The sequence below is a fragment of the Haliotis rubra genome, unplaced genomic scaffold (assembly GCF_003918875.1).
Source record: "Haliotis rubra isolate DU_JTF1 unplaced genomic scaffold, ASM391887v1 Scf36, whole genome shotgun sequence".
NCBI lineage: Eukaryota > Metazoa > Mollusca > Gastropoda > Lepetellida > Haliotidae > Haliotis > Haliotis rubra.
In genome coordinates, this window is record NW_025767035.1 from 401,413 (window position 1) to 414,627 (window position 13,215).

The 13,215-nt window shown below is 38.3% G+C and overlaps 2 protein-coding genes across 4 annotated transcripts; one reads left to right on the top strand and one right to left on the bottom strand.

Moving 5' to 3' along the window:
• Positions 1-2,675: 2,675 nt before the first annotated feature.
• On the bottom strand, positions 2,676-8,868 carry LOC124285345 (peptidyl-prolyl cis-trans isomerase FKBP2-like). Of its 3 annotated transcripts, none has more exons than XM_046721555.1 (5): positions 8,730-8,868; positions 8,253-8,446; positions 7,122-7,234; positions 6,379-6,461; positions 2,676-4,384 (listed from the first exon to the last, which is right to left on the bottom strand). In XM_046721555.1, the coding sequence occupies exons 2-5, from the start codon at positions 8,433-8,435 to the stop codon at positions 4,323-4,325; spliced, it is 441 nt and encodes a 146-aa protein (XP_046577511.1). In that variant the 5' UTR covers positions 8,436-8,446; positions 8,730-8,868; the 3' UTR covers positions 2,676-4,322. The 3 variants fall into 3 exon arrangements, with proteins under 3 accessions (XP_046577511.1, XP_046577510.1, XP_046577512.1); XM_046721554.1 differs by having other exon boundaries at positions 8,752-8,846; XM_046721556.1 differs by having other exon boundaries at positions 8,775-8,793.
• Positions 8,835-10,382, top strand: LOC124285346 (small nuclear ribonucleoprotein Sm D2). The gene is made up of 3 exons (XM_046721557.1): positions 8,835-8,977; positions 9,402-9,581; positions 9,802-10,382. The coding sequence occupies exons 1-3, from the start codon at positions 8,973-8,975 to the stop codon at positions 9,974-9,976; spliced, it is 360 nt and encodes a 119-aa protein (XP_046577513.1). The 5' UTR covers positions 8,835-8,972; the 3' UTR covers positions 9,977-10,382.
• Positions 10,383-13,215: the final 2,833 nt, after the last annotated feature.

A 13,215-nucleotide genomic window follows, 5' to 3' on the forward strand; every position in this document is an offset into this window, starting at 1 on the left:
CAGGGTATCTTTCATTATTTGGGTATTCAATGTGGAGATGGTTTTATTCAAGGTCACATACAGAATTGTTTTGATATAGGCGCATTTGAAAACCTTTCACAACTTCAACTGCAAATCACTTTCAGCTGTTGTCGGTTCAGCTGAATCAGTCCAGCTTGTCCAGCAGGCATTCTCTGTGAGAATTATCATCTGTATTGCCCATACCGGCTAACTGGTGCTGGGTCCATAGTAGCAAGGCCCAACAGCCATGTATCAGCGGTGCGAGCATCCAGTGGAGTAGAGCAGGTCACAAGTCACCTTAGCTTCTCATTAGCATGACTGGACCAGATCATTTCTCCAGCTTGTCTGCTGCCGATTTGACATCAGGATTTAGAAGCTACAGCATTAAACAACAATAACTAACCCAGGTATCAAGTGCCCATTGTAACAACTAATGTTTGGGTTGTCCCGGACTGAGTGGGGGAACAATTTAATTCACCGAGTGAGTGAATAAAATACCCTGCTTTCAAGAATATTCCAGCAATATTACAAGGGATTCCAGAAATAGGCTTTACACATTGTACCCTGGCCTTGGGCACTCCAGCATATTTAACCACAGGGCCAGTCCAAAGACTGATGAGGAACACAAATGATCATAGCCAGCAAGAAGCACCAGCTGTTCAGCGCCAGTATCCATCAAGCCCCCACTTTAAAGGTCACATGCAACGTAAAACACAACTTTGCAGATTCTGATACCTTTCGGTATGGACTTACCGAAACAAATCATCAAAAATGCAAATTCAACTTATAAAGTTGAAAAATAACGCGATGAAAAAAAAAGCGCGAAATCGGAGTTCAAACGATTCACTAAATTGAAAACTGGTTTCAACAGCTGGGCTGCACTCATAGCACGTCTGCGCAGTGAAATAGGTTCGCGCAACTTGGAAGCGGGCTGTCCGGTGAATACTCGGTGAAGGCTTTGGTGTGAGCTATTTTTCTAATGTTTTGTTGATATCTCACAGGCGCGAGCTTTTTATATGTTATGACAGTAAATAAACTGTTTATATAATTTCATTTGTCTATTTCACCACACGTTCTTCTTACCGAGCCACTTTCTCAGTTCGATACTTAAAAGCAATGTCATTATTTAGCGTTGACAGAATTTCTAACTGTGATATAGATATGTCGTTGTCACAGACAAAACTCAATGTCTTGTTTTATTGACACCTGTGTGTCTGCCTGCCTGTCTGCTAATGACAATATTCAATACACAACTGCGATCACTGACCACATGCAATTGGAACTTAACACCAATCAGGCTATACACCATAAACAAAACGCATTGATTTATGGCCCGAGTTCGGTGTCTGTCACATTATGTAATTACACAGACAGGCAGGTGTGATACTTGAACACATGACATGTTATGATGTCTGTTGATTGCTAAATGTTATACACAAAAAATGAGCATGTATTTACAAAACCCAACATCTCTATATATACACACACAATGAGCCGTGAGGGCATCTGCAAATGAACCAACCGTTACACTTGAGTGCACACCCACCCGCTCTGACTGGGTTCGGTATCCCGGCTGCTTCGTTTCTTGGGAAGTAAACCCAAGTACACAATATTGCACTTTTGATTTGCGATTGTACGCTTATAATTTTGTTTATATGTTTTTTCATAACCAGCAATGTATATTATATGTCATGAATAAGTGATAATTGTGTTTTAATTATGTTTGATTTTTTGGTTGCATGTGACCTTTAAGCATCAATGGTCAGTGGAAGCCACAGTGGCTAAGCAGGTTGGGCGGCTGACTTTGTGTGCTGGCGATTAGGTGGCTGACTCTGAAGGTGTGGGTTCGAATCCCAGATGGGATTCAGCCCAACAAGGTGTACTAAAGTACTGTCGGAAATGCTAGAAAAATGCTTTTTAGCCTTAATATCTTTATAAAGGTGATAAATGTACTATGTTGTCAATATATCAACTCGCCTATTGTCTACCTAATTTTTATTTCAATCGATTTAAAATTCCCATGCTTTTAAAGGGCAGTTTACAGGAGAGAATTTGGTACCAAAACAGCAACGTTGCACATTTCTACAAGCAGTCGATAAGATAACACAAGTGATAGGATTCTTTCCAATGTACAGTAATTCGTATGTTTATTTCAAAACACACACACATACACAAATGATCCCTTACATAACTGATACGTATACTATACGTACACATATTCAACATTTTGCAGAAAACATCTATTGAGATGACCCCTCGCCCCGAGCGTGTGCTCAGGTGTCAATTTCACCTGTCGATACCGTGCATGCTGATGACATAACACAGGCAGTTAATGTTTGTTTCAAATAACGTCCAACTACCCCTTATTTTTCTAAGTTTTTTTGTATTTTCATCAGTAAAAACACATTTTAGAGCTTGTCTCAAAATTTATTCCCTCGGTCTACATTAGGTAGATGTTTCTTGAAGTGATATTTGTTATTTAAGTAACTGTAATACCTCTGAATTTTAAATATAAGTCAAAAAGCATTTTTCTAGCATTTCCGACAGTACTATAGAATCTGTACTTTACTAAGAAAGTGTAATCCCAAATATAACCATATGTAACGTCTTCTCATCCTGTTCACTAAACAGGTAAGACGACTCCAGCCCACTCCTCAAAAAAGCCAAAGTCTTTGTTTCCTTCAGACATTTTTACTCGTTTTCACATTCAACAGAACTCAAACATTCAGGAACACTTGCTTAACAGCATGAAAGTAGAAAATTATGTTTTTAAGTAGAATGTGTAAGTAGTCCTTAGGTTACCATTCAAGTATTACATCTATGCATTATGCAGAATATTTCCATGTAAGCTGAATACTAGGGCTGCAACAAATCCAGTACGAGACTAAATATGATACATATCATGAAAACAGGGTAATGAGTGCGAATATTGGGTGACAAATAACTTAAGTGAGCAATTGTTGTAGTATTCATCATATTCAGTGTAACAACAAAATACATTCTCTGATATGTTCTGACCATGTTAACAGTGAAAATGGAACACAACAATGCCCAGAGACCACGTCAAATTGAATAGATAACAGTGCCTGGACTGGATATATTCCATTGTGCATATCTCAATTTGAAAGATAACACCCATACTTAAATATTAACACCCCTTTCGAATTTCGTGAATAGTTGATACATGTGATCACGAATAAAAACTTGAATTCATGAAGTGATACAGAGTATGAATGAATCGTAACAGCCCCAGTAATCACAAGCAGTATTGTATTTGTTGCCATAATAACTGAACACTTGGAGCAGAACAGTTAATCCATGTACTGACTGAAAGATGACAACAGACATTCTTTGTACATGACACTCGCAGTAGTTGGATAAGAGTTGGCACAATCAGGACTTAATCATTCATACATCAGATTCATGTAAGGTACTAGTACTAGGAGTATACATGATTATAAAACACCAGTACTCCGTAAAGGTCATGGGTCAAGGACAACAGTTAATCATTCTTCCAAAAGTACAAAGTTCTATGTGTCTCTCATGACAAGTACAAAAAAAAAAAGGGTTTCACTTTGTTTATGAAAAAAGCAGCCACAATGGCTCTGTGCACACTGTTGAAGTCTACAAACTAGTTGTATCGTTTAGGAGTATACAAACTCTATATCTTTTAACCTTGCCATCGAGCTATATAATGCTGGTCACATGTTGCTTCAAATATGACTTCTTGAAATATAATTAGTATTTCAGATGACAACAGGTGAACTATGCAGGAACCCTACATTATATGTAACCCCTGCAGCAGAGCTCTTCACTGTCACTCGTGGCATAGTCATGGCGTGTTTGAAAAGTGCCACATACTTTCATGACCATTTTAAAACAGGACACTGTAATTTTGCTTTCTTCATCGCCAAATGTTCTCTATCACAAGTTTGACTATTGGATGTTTAACTTGATATCTGAATACAACACCTATAGCTGCTAGTTGATGAAATGCATCAAAGGTATGAAGACTGAAATTCCCACTTCTGAACAAAACATTGATGTAATTCAATTACAAATCAATTATAAATAGAAACTCCATGCTCTCTATGAACAAGACATAAGAACATTCAACAAAATTACAGTCTTTTGTAGATTTGTATCTTAATTAAAAGAGTTCATTCAAGAAATCTAATCCATAAACATGGTAAACAAACATCGTGTAATCATTTCAAAACATTGGACATTTATCTGCAGAATAAAGTCTATGGTCAAAGACCGTAAAATGATCCATTTGAGACATTGTAAATGCAGGAACCATTACTGTTTATAAGACTTGATTACAATTCTTCCTTCCTTTCAATCTTGATCAGGTCCACTTCAAAGATGAGTGTTGCACCACCTGGAAATACAGGATGTACACATTATTCATACACCAGAACTTCATGTGAGCTACATATCTGCATAACAGAGACAAATATACAGCCATAAACCTGAATGTGTAGTTTACTGCATACATATGCAATAACACTTCAAAAACACAAGATGCGGTGGGGTAGCCCAGTGGTTAAAGCGTTCGATTGTCAAACCAAAGATTTCCCACATGGGTACAAAGTGTGAAGCCTATTTCTGGCGATACCGTCATGATATTGCTGGAATATTGCTAAAAGCGGCATAAAACAAAACTCACTCACTCACTCAAGACCACAGTATAATAGATGATAGCAATAAGGCAGTTGTCTCTTCCGACTACACACCTGTATGGCATTTACTGACAGAATAGAGGTATCACATTTACATTCACAACTCCACTACAGATGCTGTGTGTTGCCTACTGTAACTTTAACATGTTCACTGTTGTGAGTTTATGTAACATGTGAAAAACTTGGGGCAGCACATGAGCAGCTTCTATAAATGGCAGTTTGAAACTGATCTGATGAACAAGGGAGATAACTCTATGGATGTATTCTTGATGATAAAGAAGCTGTGTATCCATAGAATTATCTGCCTTGTTCAGCACACAAACAGATGCAAATTTGAATTCCTGAAACAGCATTTCAAACCAAATTACTTCAAAAAGGTTTATTTAATTGGTTTAGAACTACAGAAGAGGCTGCATCACAGAGTTATACAACTATTTTGGATACTAGTACCTACAGAATACTATCATTACCCAAGGTAAATGATAACATGTAAGTTTACAGTGAATGAGTCAAAATATTGCAAAGTCCTTGTGATGAACAGTACATAAAATACCATACATCATAGGGCCCATTTTCAGCCATAGGAAAGGTTTGATGTAAAAACGGTGGAGGTAGATACAATCATGAAAGTCATCAGACGTGCCCATAGGAATGATATTAGCACATTGTCCTTTTAAATTCCAAATATGTGAATGTTTAATGCAATTTGAACAGGATTCCTAGTACATTAAGGGCATCATGACCGAGTCAGATGTGGGTCTTGGTCATCCACCATTTTCATAGAAACCAGAAGCATGTTGTAGTTCTGACACAGCAATGTAATCAGTCTGAAATCTTAGCCTGCGGGTTACTGCAGCTAAAGGGACACAACTCTGTAAAGGGACGTGTTTGTGGGGCAGACCATGGGAAACAGTGCTGGAATGATTGTTTCAGTGATTTGGGTTTAATGGTGAACAGTGTTTCAGCAAATCATGGTATGTCATCTTGATGTGGGAGAAGATACACACAGAGATCCATGGGTGAGTGAGTGAGTGAGTGAGGATCATAATAAGAATGAATATGTAATCCAAACCAATGATCACAAATCATAGCATGGCTAAGTGAGTTGGTGAGTGGGTGGTCAAGTTTGAGAACCTAGAATAGCATCAGAGTACCAGTTTAATGAACAAGGAAAGCCTCCAGTGAAGTATGTCTTCACTGTAACATATTACATATTTGGGATCACACTTTCTTAGTAAATTACTGATTCTTGTACTTTTGTTGGGTTGAGTCCCATCCCAGGATGGTACTTAACGCAACGAAAGTACAAGAATCTGTAGTTCACGGCATGAGGTGAGGTGAGGTGAAATTGGGTTTTACGTCCAGACTGAAGCTGGTTTTATAGTGCTAGCCCACTGAGATACCATGCTGCAGTGAAGCATGAATACCCCACTCAGACACATTATACTGACTCCGAGCCAACCAGTCCTTGTTGTACCCATTAATGCCGAGCGCCAGGCAGGGACCAACAAGTACCATATTTTAACGTCTTTTGGTATGACGCGGTCGGGGATCGAACCCGCGACCTACCGCTCTCCAGGCGGACGCTCTAACCTCTACACCACGGAGGCGGTCTCATGACATGAGGGACATATACAGGTAAATTGATTAAGATGTTCATATCATCAGTATCTTCATGTGATTTGGCTCTTACCTGGAATCTTTGGCGGTGCACCTCTGTCGCCATAACCCATATCACTTGGTATAACCAGTTTCCTCTTCTCACCTTCACACATCCTGGAATGAAAATGTTCATGCACTTACAGTGAGGCATTTCTTCTTGCATGGTTTCTTATCCAAAGAATAAAATATTGTGAAAATATGACATGATTTTTGCATGATTACACAATGCTATTTAGAAAGTGGTCAAATGCAACATGTTATATTCGGGACTACACTTTCTAAGTAAAGTACAAATTCTAGTACATTTGGTGGGTTGAGTCCCATCCGGGATTCGAACGCACACCCTCAGAGTCAGGCACCTAACCCACTCAGCCACCACCGCTGACTTTGCGTGCTGGGGATTAGGTGCCTGACTCTGAGGGTGTGGGTTTGAATCTCAGATGGGACTCAACCCCCAAAGAAAAGTACTAGAATCTGTACTTTACTAAGAAAGAGTAATTCCAAATACATTGAATAACATATGTTACATGATTTTTGCAGGTGTATTATTTTCTTAGAATCAACAAAGATTGAAAAGATGGCAAGGAAACCTAGACTTAACCTAAATATTTTATTTTCTCATTGTGGCTTTTGACCTTTTTTTTTCAGTCTGTTAAATAGAAAACAACACAATCACGACACAACAAGATAAAGAAAGAACCACTATCTTGCACATTGTTTAATGAGTTTGATTAACCAAATGTTACTCATGCTGTGAGAATGTCCCACCCATACCCGAACAATCCCTGGTCCCAGCCTTTGATGACCTGCCCAGCTCCTAGTGTAAAGGTAAATGGCTCATTCCTTGACAAACTGCTATCAAACTCGGTACCATCTTCTAGCTTGCCCTGAAATACAAAAATAACCAAAATCCTGTTAATGTAATACAAAACAAAAAATAATGCAATTTAACTTTAGTTATCGGAAGACTCAATATGATTGTTGCCAAATCAATGCATATGCATGAAGATGAGCAGCCAATTACATAAAAGGAATATTTTGAAAATAGTTTATCCACAATGCAAACAAATGTTGCCTTTAATACTGAGCTGGATGACTCGACAGCTGTTAATTATTGATGTTGGCATAATGCTGATTTGAACAGTATTTCAGGTACATGTATATCATGGCATGTCAGCAATGACAGTGGCACTGATGTGTGAAACGTCTGGACATAATGCTTATTTTGTGGGAGAATTCTTTGAAAATCCAAGACAGAACTGGTGTTCAGCACCCCATGCTTGTCATAAGATGCAATTAGCAGGATCAGTTGGTCTGGGTTGCTGACTTGCTTGAAACATGTCACTGTATCCAAATGAATAGATCAACACTGATGATGTTAATGTGATTTTCTGGACCAGACCTGATTATTTACCGACCACCATTGTGTACATGGGAAATTGCTGGGTGCAGAAAACCAATCAAACAAACCAATAACATCGGAGGAGCCCAAAGTGATGCTGGTCTCACCAGTTTAGTTCAACTCACAAGTGTTGATACGGTACTAACAAACTAGACTAACGCTTAGTTTCTGAATATACATAGTTTTTATATTAACAAACAAGCCCATTTAAATTGAAAAGGAGCCCCAGGGAGACCAGAGATTCAGACCTGAACCTGGCGAAATCTAGACTTGCTGTATTTAGGGCTTTAGCACTGCAGATAGGGCTTGGCAGTAGGGAAAATAATGTGGTTCAGGGACTGTGAGACAGACTACTAACAAACCTCCAACCATATTCAGGGTGAAACTGGAAATCCAACAAACAAGATAGGTTTCTGGCATGCAATTCAGCAGTTGACTGAGATATCCATGACCCTCTGCTTTTACTGAGATATGTACACATATAGAATCATTATTTCTCTTACAGTATAGTGCATTTTCAAAGTGTCTCCTTTCCTGGACTTAATAGTGCACTTGTCTGGATCAACCCTCTTCTTCACTCCGATCTGTAATTTCTTGCCTTCCTTCTTTTCTGTCTTTCCGTCTGCTACCACTGCAAGCCATAGACATGCTAGTGCTACCAGTTGGTACAGATATCCCACCTTCATTTTGAATGATCCTGAAACAGGAACAAAATCTATCATATAATTTAATATACAATCATCAAAGTGCACTGACACCCGTCTGCATCTTAGAGTTAGATATACTCAGTCGATTAGAATTACATATAAGACAACACCATTCACTGATTCAGTTCTCAGTCGCCAAACAGATCTTACTTGTCTATTTGATAGTAACAATGTTCATTGTAAGCAGATTAGTATGTCCGAAATTAACAGAAAACATAAGGAGCAGTGACTAACTGTCAGTTTACGACGCAAATTTCATTAATCAATACCTACCCGGTTATTTTTTAGCCTTTACACTATCCGTGTTACCGCAAGTACCTTGGAAATACACGCCTATTTCAGTATTTTGTGGCGTGTTGTGATTGGAGCGCAACGAGCACTTTTTGGAACTCTTCTATTCTGGAGATGAATTTTCCGACAAGGTCATCACGCATGCGCACTTCATAAACGTATTGGAAGCGTTTGGCGGCGAATAGGAAAGTTTAGAGACAATCGGTGTAATCGAACTGTATCAAGATGTCGTAAGTACATTTTTACAGTGTAAATATGTGCCAAGATATTATTGCAGCTATGTCCAACGGTGATTTTTGTCGTATGGCTTATGTACGTTCACATGTTCTTTTATGTTACCGGTGATCAAATGTTTTTGTTTATGTTTTCATTATCCGTCCTAAGTATACTTGTGCTTCCTTAACTGAAGGTTACATACCTCGAAATATGTGCCGTAGTTGTTTACAAAAGGTTAAAATGAAATTCAAGGTCAGAAAACTTTCTCTACTATCCTTTGTTGATAATTTGATCGTGTGTCCTGTTTTCGATCACACTGCTTCTTACGACGTCATGTAAACGTTTTGACAATCTACCATGTCACATTATGATATAGATATTCGTGTACTCGTGCATAAACAAGGTTATGCATACAAATCTGTATTTATATTTTCATAGGGCACTAATGCAGAAACCGAAGAGTGAAATGACACCAGAAGAGCTGTCTGCAAGAGAACAGGAAGAATTCAATACAGGACCTCTGTCAGTTCTGACACAGTCGGTAAAAAACAACACACAAGTCCTCATCAATTGTCGGAACAACAAGAAACTGCTTGCCAGGGTTAAAGCATTTGACAGGTAATTCCTTTTGTTATTACACTATGCTCGCTTGTCAGTTCTGAATGTTTTCATAGTTTTTATCTCTCATCAGTTTCCACCAGTGACTAGTCTGAAACATTCTCTATCGGGTAGTATTGAAATTAAGTTGATCAATTAAGATGACTTAATTTCTTCATTACTTATTGTGTTTTATGTGACGATAAATTGAGTATTAATGTCCTATGTTCTTCTTGTTCAGGCATTGCAACATGGTCTTGGAAAATGTAAAGGAGATGTGGACAGAGGTTCCCAAAACAGGCAAAGGGAAGAAGAAGTCAAAGCCAGTGAATAAAGACAGATACATTTCAAAGATGTTCTTAAGAGGAGATTCTGTTATTCTTGTGCTCAGAAATCCTTTGGCATCAGGAAAGTGAACATTCATGGAACTACCTTTTATCAATCCTTGGGGAAGTGTTCAAGTGAGGACTTAACAGAAATACAACTGAAGATATTGCAAGGGCTTTGTATGTCTGTTTTGCACATGTTGTAAGCTTGTTTTGTTTCTGTGGAATCAAGTTTGCCTAATTAATCAATGTTTCAGTTTTATCTTATTTCATCACAGCTGTAACAGTCAGGTATGTGTTTTGATAAAAGATCAACATACTAACATATTAAAGAAATGAGGCACATCAAATGCATTCATACCTTTTTTGATAAGTACTTCAATTGAGAATATCATCAGCATATATTTTCAGATTCCACATTATTCACGTCATTGTCAGTATTTAGTCTCTTTTGATGTAACATTTTGTTTTTGTAAATAAAACATCATACATTAAAGATATGCATTCTTTTTTGGCCCTGTGAAATTTTGACAAAACACTTGAATTTAGACTTATTGGTATTAGTGTGATTATTGATAATGAACATGGACACGCTCTAAAAAGCCTGGATCTGCTGCTTTTGCCCAGGGATAACATGTGACACACCAGATGAATACTAGCTTCCAATAATGGATAGTACTCAGCTATGTCTAGTTCGTGTTATCTCACTGATGACTTGGAGATATAATAATAAATATACATTTGTAAAGCGCCTAATATCCACCTTACAGATGCTCAGTGGCATTTAGGTATCTTTAGTGGTTGTATTTCTAAGGTTTTGAGATATTGGGGGGAGGGGGGGTGTTACCTGTTTGATAGAGTATTGGTTTACTAAACGTTGGATGCATTGCAATAATATGATTATTGTCACAAGGTCATTTGCACAATGGTACAACTACAAGTATGATTAAACTAGGGACGTATATTAAGTGACATTTTTTATGGGAGATTTTCTGATGGAATGAGCAAACGCCTTTTTTGTTGACTAAGAAATGCAGAATATGTTTATTGTTGGTTTTCGCAAGTTGTTTTTCTAGTCATCACTTTGATGGTGGATTATACATTTGCATAGCAAGTGTCCAAGTGTAAATTATTGTGTGTCATATTTGAATCTTCATCACAAAGACACATACCGCCTCCTTGGTGTAGTGGTAAGAGCGTCCGCCTGGAGAGCGGTTCGATTCCCGACTGCATCACACCAAAAGACGTTAAAATATGGTACTTGTTGGTCCTTGCCTGGTGATCAGCATAAATGGGTACAACAAGGACTGGTTGGCTCGGAGTCAGTCTAATGTGTCTGAGTGAGGTATTCATTCTTAACTGTGGCATGTTATCTCAGGGAGCTAGCACTATAAAACCAGCTAAAGCCTGGGCTAGTACAAGCAGCCACACATATGTATGCATGTTGTCATGTGAGAGCGAAATATTCTTAAGTACAACGTTAAACCCCATTTCACCTCCCCTCACATATACACGTGTGTCTGTATGTATATATATATATTTCTAAGATGCTTAGTGCTTAGAACAATAAAAAAAAACTACTTTATCAGACGATAAAGGTATAGTTTTTTGATGACGTAACAATTGAATGACGTTATCCCGTCACTGCGCCATTCTAGTGTGCCCCCTCGTAATCGAACCATTTTACATTACGTCACAGTGTAACCGACGTCACGATGCATGTCAGTTGTCATCCCCTCGTTCAGCCTCCTACAGTAAACTACTGCGTTGCATCCCGTTTCTTGGTTTGCAGTTGCTTCACTCACCTAACATCACTGGTGGAAACATTACGTTTGTTTTCTGACGTTTTAAATGTCTCAATTCGACTCGCATGTTTTCAGCGACACGGTAACGTTAGCAATGTTTACATTCCCACAATGCAATGGAAGTGGAATGTCGCTAGACTACTCAGCTTCGTCTGGATGTACTGATCTAAACATACGTTGGTAGTAGAAATGCAACGTTCACATGGTTTACGTTAATCACAGATGTAATTAAAATACTTTGGAGAAGATATTTAATCCGAACGTAAACCGCCATGAAACTGTTTATCATTTGTTTTTCTGGTAACGTTCGTCTTAACGTAGGGGGGCAGACACATCAATAGAACAGCGCGCCAGTTAGCCCTGTGCGAGGATTCTTAATTTAGGTCACCGACACCGTTGTTTATTTTCTGCCTTAAATTAATCGTAATTATCCTTAGAAAGTATTAAATTTGGCATCTTAGAAAAGAAATACAGTTCGCTCTACCACCATGTATAGTGTAATAAAACACACTTTCTCCCTGAACTATTATAGTTAAAGCATGAGGACGCTTGCGAAAAGTGTGTTTTATTACACTATACATGGTGGTAGAGCGAACTGTATTTCTTAAATATATTGTATCCTATCAAAGCATATAGGTAACAACATGTTAAGCCCCTTCAGGTCATTTTCAGATTTTAACATGGAAAACACTTTTTCATCACCTGACCCACAAAGAAAACCTCCCCTGTGTTATGTAGGACAAGTTTCAGAGGAACTTTCTTTTTTAAATAATCTTCTATTTTGATTTTTTTTTTTCTCAAAAGACCTGTGAAAATCTGGGTTAAATGTGATCTTCAGCAACCCCTGTTTCTCATAAGAGACGACAAACAGGGTTATTTTGACTGGCTTGCTGACTCTGTTTCCCAGTTGCACAGATGTCAGTCACTGGATTGTGTGGGCTACATTGGATAATTTGCAGACTACTGTGATATAAGATATGAATACACAGTGCCGTACCGTGATATAGCTACAAAATGCTGATTGTGTCTCTTAACAAGAAACAAATGTACTGGTAAAGCCCTGATGAGCTTCTTCATGTCAGGTTTAGTTTTGAACATAGAAAACATTTTGTCATCAAGGCATCTTGTCACCATGAAAACTTCCCCACTATAATATAGGGCAAGTGTCAGAGAAACTTTCTTTACGAAATCACATACAATGTTCAGTTCATTCTTGTGAACATGGAAGCTTTAGCTCCATTTCAGTTATATTTAGTTCTTGATAATGTAAACAATTGTGTATTTTGATGAAGATTATGACCAATCCCTATTGACATGTTTCAACAGGAACAGTACTAGTATTGGTGTATACTCAATATGAGCTCCGTTGGGTGATTCAAGATGTTAGTTGTTACTGGATACATTGTCCTGTATACATCCTCAAATACTTGTCCTATTAGGCCGCCTCCGTGGTGTAGTGGTTAGAGCGTCCTCCCGGAGAGCAGAAGGTCGCGGGTTCGATCCCCGACCGCGTCATACCAAAAG

Excerpts from the sequence above, each read along its gene's own strand:
- LOC124285346 (XM_046721557.1), top strand. Across the intron at positions 9,582-9,801 it reads AGGGTTAAAGCATTTGACAG|GCATTGCAACATGGTCTTGG; the intron begins GTAATTCCTTTT and ends CTTCTTGTTCAG.
- LOC124285345 (XM_046721555.1), bottom strand. The coding sequence starts at position 8,435 with ATGAAGGTGGGATATCTGTACCAACTGGTAGCACTAGCATGTCTATGG. Across the intron at positions 7,235-8,252 it reads CTTTGAAAATGCACTATACT|GGCAAGCTAGAAGATGGTAC; the intron begins GTAAGAGAAATA and ends TTTGTATTTCAG. Across the intron at positions 4,385-6,378 it reads TGCACCGCCAAAGATTCCAG|GTGGTGCAACACTCATCTTT; the intron begins GTAAGAGCCAAA and ends CTGTATTTCCAG.